The sequence below is a fragment of the Notothenia coriiceps genome, unplaced genomic scaffold, assembly GCF_000735185.1.
Source record: "Notothenia coriiceps isolate Sejong01 unplaced genomic scaffold, NC01 NC01_scaffold00001458, whole genome shotgun sequence".
NCBI classification, from domain to species: Eukaryota; Metazoa; Chordata; class Actinopteri; order Perciformes; family Nototheniidae; genus Notothenia; species Notothenia coriiceps.
The window spans coordinates 621-6,839 of record NW_011334159.1 but is presented as its reverse complement, the minus strand read 5'-3'; the positions used below and the strand labels follow the sequence as shown (position 1 = coordinate 6,839).

At 37.3% G+C, this 6,219-nt stretch overlaps 2 protein-coding genes across 4 annotated transcripts in view; one reads left to right on the top strand and one right to left on the bottom strand.

The window, feature by feature from the left end:
- cybc1 (cytochrome b-245 chaperone 1) overlaps positions 1-2,149 on the top strand; it is a 7,766-nt gene extending 5,617 nt beyond the window's left edge. For all 3 annotated transcript variants that reach the window (XM_010789286.1, XM_010789302.1, XM_010789294.1), the window contains one exon: positions 619-2,149. In XM_010789286.1, coding sequence (XP_010787588.1) covers positions 619-781 — 163 coding nt within the window. In that variant the 3' untranslated portion in view covers positions 782-2,149. The remainder of the gene's footprint in view (positions 1-618) is intronic.
- On the bottom strand, positions 1,784-5,863 carry LOC104961093 (hexosaminidase D-like; the record flags this gene model as incomplete). Its single annotated transcript, XM_010789315.1, has 3 exons — positions 1,784-3,727; positions 5,043-5,132; positions 5,733-5,863. Coding segments are annotated over 3 exons (393 nt in total), but the record flags the coding sequence as incomplete, so codon positions are not given.
- Between the last annotated feature and the right edge of the window lie 356 nt (positions 5,864-6,219).

Genomic DNA, 6,219 nt, shown 5'->3' with positions numbered 1-6,219 from the left:
GTTGGTGGGTTCGGCCTCACCTGAATCTTCCTCTAGAGCTCCCATTTTGAGTTCTTTTGTAACCAAATGTCTCTCAGAAGGGGGCGTGGGGAGGGGCTCCCTTATTTTCTAAACTAACAGTACAGACAAGAATCGCACTTTGGAAACAGGGCTGAAACAGAGGGGATTATGGGTAATGCTGCAATGATCTGTTTGGTGTTTCAGCCAATCAGAGACAGGCTCTGTAGAAAATAGAAAATAAGGTGTAATGCAGCTTGATCAAATTCCGGATAAAAAGATATTCACACAAATGTGTCTCTCTTAACAAACACATAGATTCAAAACACATAGTTTCAGTGTTTCAGCCTCTTAAAAATTCATGATTTTGGTTTTAATACCCAGTGTTATTATTCTGGTTCTCTCTCACAGCTCTCACAGAAAAAGATTGTGAACAGTCATAAATGTATTTAAAGACATCATTATGAACTCAATTAATTTTGTAAAACTTGGATTCAAAGCCTTCTTATCGTCTGATTAAAGAGTTATTATTAAATCCAAATAACTTCAGAAGAAAAGGCTCTTTCTAAATAACACAACACAACAAATTGCATAACATCCGTGTTCTCCTGTTTCTCTCAGTGATGTGGAGGCATTGGCTGCTTTGTTGAAACGTTTCCTGGGTCTGGAGGAGCTGCAGCAGCGCAGGGAGAAAGAGGAGAAGGCTCAGTATGCAGGAGAGGAGGAAGAGGAGGATTCTGTGGATAACAGCAGTGATTCAGAGGAAGAAGCAGAAAAACTCTGATGTCTCTGAACGCATCACAGAGGGTCCAGGTTTACTGATACTGTTAGCATGAGCATGAAACATCTAGCCTCTTCCAGGTTTTTTTTTTTTGGATACGTCAGGTGGGATAACGGCAGCTTTAGGAGGAGTACAAATATTTAAATGACATTTTTCATGTGACTGGGACGGCAGCATTATCAAATTGAAGTACACTATGTCATTTTTTTTATGGTGTCATAGCTGATCATGGAAGTTCATCGTTACAATCAGATTCTCCTGGTTAGGATTATTTCGTTTTTCATCGTTCAGGAGGTTTTTTAACAGAAGCCAAATTATCCACAGAGGTCTCCTTACAAAAAAAAGCACTCTTCTTGTTTAAAACTGATGAAAACCCCTGAATAAATCAAGTTTCTCGTTAAAAATCACTGTTTCCCTGGTAGACACTGGACATATGGGCAACAAGCTAACTGCTAATGTCTGCTCTGCTTGTTGGTCTGATCATTTAAAATCCAGATGTTTGATCAATAAAGTATTAAGGACGATTTTAATTGAAGCCGAACAATCCACTGAGGTCTTCTCCTCTCCAAAAAAAACACATATATGGAGTAAAACCCCTTCATACACTAAATAAATCAGTTTTACGTTAAAATCAGTGTTTCTCCAACACTGTTTGGATGGTAGCAATAGCATCCAAACACAGATTACACACAGATTACATACATATTAAAAGGAACATTTGACCTGCAGCAGAATTATCTACAGAGGTGTCCTCTTCTTTGAAACCAACATTCATTCATTAAAACCGATAAATACACTGAATAAAGCAGTTTTACTTTTAAAAACCAGTGTTTCTCCAATGCTATTTGGATGCTAGCTTAAGGCTAACGTTAGCTCAGCTTGTTTCTTTGGTAATTTAAGGTTCAGATGTCCGATTACTAAAATCTTTCATCTGGTTAAAGAGTTAAAAAGCATCCTACTGAATATACTAAAAGTGTATGCTAAAATGTGGCTTTAAATTGTATAAAAAGTCAATATATGACAGCTTCTGGAAAACGCTGACTCATGCTAAATCCTAAAGGCTAACGTTTGCTCAGCTTGTTTCTTTGGTAATTTAAGGTCCAGGTGTCTGTTTACTAAAATATATCTTACCTGGTTAAAATATAGAGTTAAAACCCATCTATATATACATAGTGTATGCTAAAAATGTGGCTTAAAACTGGATAGAAAGTCAATTTATGACAGCTCCTAGTAGATAACGCTGACTCATGCTAATGTGACGCCTTAACAGGAGAAATTACACATTTCCCTGAATATACACATCTCAAATAAATAACATAGGTCTTGTTTTAAGAAATATAATCTGGAAATGTTACATATTAGACCCTTTTTTAAATGTTTTGTCATCCATAGTTGTGTCAACAATTTTACGAATTATGTAAAAACGTTCTTTCTCAGTAAATGAAGATACCTTCGCTTTTTGATCTAATTACTGTTTGGGAATACACTCCAGATTAACTGTGCCTTCCTACTGAACTCTAATGAGTGTTTATGGGTGTAAATGAAAAGGAAAGTGCTTTTTCTCAGAGTGTTGTGGGACCACCCAGGTAATAATCACCTTTAGCATGTTGAGATGAATTTATAGCAAACTGTAATCAAGCATGAGTGATTTTCATGGCTCGATTCAGTGTTAAATGTGAAATGCTTTGACTTATGGTAGTTTTTCTGTTCTTTTTTTAATACTTTGTGAACCAAAGACTGAATCTCAGGCAAACTATACCCTTTTTTTCTGTATTGTGTGTAAAATGTTGTTGTCTTAATACACTTTTTGTCAAATTCAACGAATAACTTCTTAATGTCGAAGTTAAATTGTTACATTTTGAACTTTTTCCCCCAGACTTTACCGTTACTTTAGATTAATGCCAGTGTCTTTTGTTCTCTTAAAAAGAAAATGAGAATTGTGATTGTTTGTTGATTTATTAGTCTTTGTTTATTTTGGAAGGAATTACATAAAATGATTTTATAACTAAACCCAAAGTCCCATTTTTGTATTATTTCCTTAACAGTTTGTGCAATTTACATTCATCAGGTTGCTCTTACATTCACTCCTGTTCATTTTAGATGGCAGTAGACATTTCTTTTATACTTAACCCTTAAGTATGAAGCAAATGTACACTGCACAACGTCAGAAAAGGAGACTTCACTCACTATAAGAGTGGCTTTTACAATGCAATTCTTCATGCCATGGGACAATTAAGGCTCAATGCAAGCGTTCAATATGAAATGTGATATCATATATTGAAATTAGGACTGTCAAAATCGCAAACACATTATTTTCAGGTAAAAATATACCCTAAAGCGGGATTTTTCAAGTATTTAATATTTCTATTAACATGGCAGTGAACAATATGCTTGTTATGCAATATAATGCAGATTTACAAGTGGAAATGAACCATTTGAATCTTTAAATGCTAGTTAGTTTCAATCTGACTTTGGGAAACATAACTGCGTTGATACAACAAATGATTTATTACAGTTATTATAATGTAACCTCGACAACCCTAATTTCTTGCTTTTACCCCTAATTGTCTTAATAAGCCACCACATTTGTAGTCAGTAGGCTTAGAGGTAAATGAAAACCAATCAGGTTGTTTTTGCCGTTACAACACTCACAATTACACCATTTGGTAGAACTAAAACAGATGTGTTTTGCCACTTAAAGTGCTGGTCGCAAAAAAACAACAAATCAACATTGAAATGCATCAAAAAGCAGTCTGATATTGAGCTGGTAAAACATTCTAAGGCTGCGTTTCGGTCACACAGGCAGAGAAATCCTCCATGATCCTCTGCAGAGGAGCCACCACGGGGCTGACGTGCTCCTCGATCCACTCCTCGGCTGTTGAATCTGGGTAAAGACGAACCATCTCCTCTTTCAAAGCCTCCACCTTCTCCTGGATCGTAACCAAATACCTGAAAGCAGAAGGGATTTCGGTAACACGTTATATTAAGGCGAGGAAATGTGTCCTCCTGTTTCTATTCCGGCTGGACCAATGAATAAAGCTCATCTGATTCAACAACGATCTCCGCTAAATTAGTTTGAAACCCACAACCCACAACAACCCACAAAAACACACAACAACACCACAACAACACAACCACAAAACAACCACAACAACACAACCCTGACAGAGAAGTGGCTTTTAAAGGTAGACACGGATTAAAACGCCTCCACACATGTTCACCAGTTATTAATTAAAGGTGACCTATCATGCAAAATGCACTTTTGTACGTCTTTTCTACATGAACATGTGTCCCCGGTGTTCCAGGGAACTCACCAAGTGTCAGAAAACACAACCCTCTCTCTTTTCCTCCATACCCAAATCTCTTAAAAAGGGGCTGCAGCGGATCTGATACAGACTGATCCAGATTTGAACACTTCTATGACGTCACAGAAGTGGCGCTACGGCTATTGGGCCAACTCCACCAATCAGGAGGAGACAGCCACGGACATTGCCGTTGGAAAGCGCTGGAGACGCTGTAGTACATATGCCAGGCCTGTAGATGGTGCTGTTCTCACAGAATCAGCCCATGATGCAAAGACAGTGTTACATTGAGCGAAATGAGGAATGGCTAAAATGCATGATCTGTTTGGTATTTTGAAAAATAAAAAGTATAAATATGCCTTATATAGGTATGGTCCTACACTATATTATTCAAATATAGCATGACAGGTCCACTTTAACTTGCATATTAGCAGTATACTGGCTCTTTATTGGTCATTATAAAACACTTATTAATACCTTATTCTACATGGCCATATTCTGCAAGTACTAAGCCATTAGCTAAGAGTTGTTCCTCAATAACCGTCTAATTAGTGCTTATTTCTTTTAAGTAAGGACGTTGTTGTGCATGAGTTTGGGTTTTAATATGCTCAATATGGGCCTAATAAGGCAGTAGTACCACACGAATAGTAATTCTCCCATAATTACACTAAACTTGATTTGCTGTTGTAATTTAATGTCTTCTGTTTTGCGATTGTAGTAATGTGTTATTTATTATTTGCATGTACAGCACTTTGGCTCGACCACAAATCGTTTTTTAAAATGTACTATATAAATAAAACCTGATTTGATTTGATAAACAAATATTGTCTATTCTTATGAATCAAGACATGAAACTACAAGTGTTAATTGAATCAAAATAACTAAAAATGAGGTATTTCTAACTCAGAATATGTTGAAATGAATGAAAGGCAAAGCTGTGTAATGAAATAAAAGATTGTCACGTTGATGCTTGGCTGTGAATCTGCCGGGTGATGAGGGAGGTGACCATCTTCCTCTGTCTGTGGAACGGGCTGAACCATCCTCTGACGTACCTGCAGGAGCACAGGAGCACAGGCTGTAATCATACACAAGTAGCTAAAGAATAACCCTTTTAGTTCATTTACTGCAAAGGGTATAGGAACAGTTTGGAGATTAGCTTATTCTCTGAGAAGATTTACCACTCTCATGCCTTTAACATGGATTAATACATGTAGAAAGGTGTGTCACGTGGCTTACTTCTTCTACTCTACAGATGTGAAGTCAAAATAGTTTGAATATGTTAGCGCAATATACATTAGCGTGAAATACGTTAGCTCGAGATACCTTCACTTTCGAGAGAATCAAAATTGTCAATCAGGAAGTTCCTTTTCATAGCATCAAATATCTGAATTTAGACACATTTATCAGGAGAGTTAATACTTGAACATACTTCAGTTTGATAAGAACAAAAAACATCTTTGGGCAAAATTCAAAGACTTACTAATTTCCATTTTTCCCCGTACGCTGTATTTTCCCATCTATATAAAAGGCACTAGAGTGGTATCGATGGCCTTGGGAATAATAGGCGTCTGTTTTTTGCGTTGGTCGCTGCAATGGGATATTTTTCGGACTATTTGGGCTTCGTTAAAATGGGAAGTCTGCCCATAACTCACATGTTGTTGTCAAAGAATCGTATGTCGTCCGAGTTCAGCAGCGCATTGAGCTCCACGGTTAACTCCGCCAGCCTCCGTCCTGGGAACAGAGAGTCGTCTGCAGAGCTCCTGAAGACACATGGGACAAAATACTATCAAAACCTAAAGATACCTACGAGAGAGTGGTGCAGGAATGAGTCCTAAAACCAGGAAATGAGTCAGCGTTTCAGCAATTCCTGGTCCCTCGTCTTGAAGTCAATGGTTTTCTGAACGTGTTTTTGGGTTAGCCTACAAACAAATCCCTTCACCACTCAGTGTAGTCCATAAAACAACGTCTTTTTAGTTTAGTGTGTTTCTTTATAGTGTCGTGTAGAGATGTCCCGATCCGATCACGTGATCGGGGATCGGAGCCGATCACGTGATTTTCAAAAGATCGGAATCGGGAGGAAATCTTTTTTTTCTTTTTTAAATACTTTTTTTTACATTTTGTATTTAATGTTACAAAACA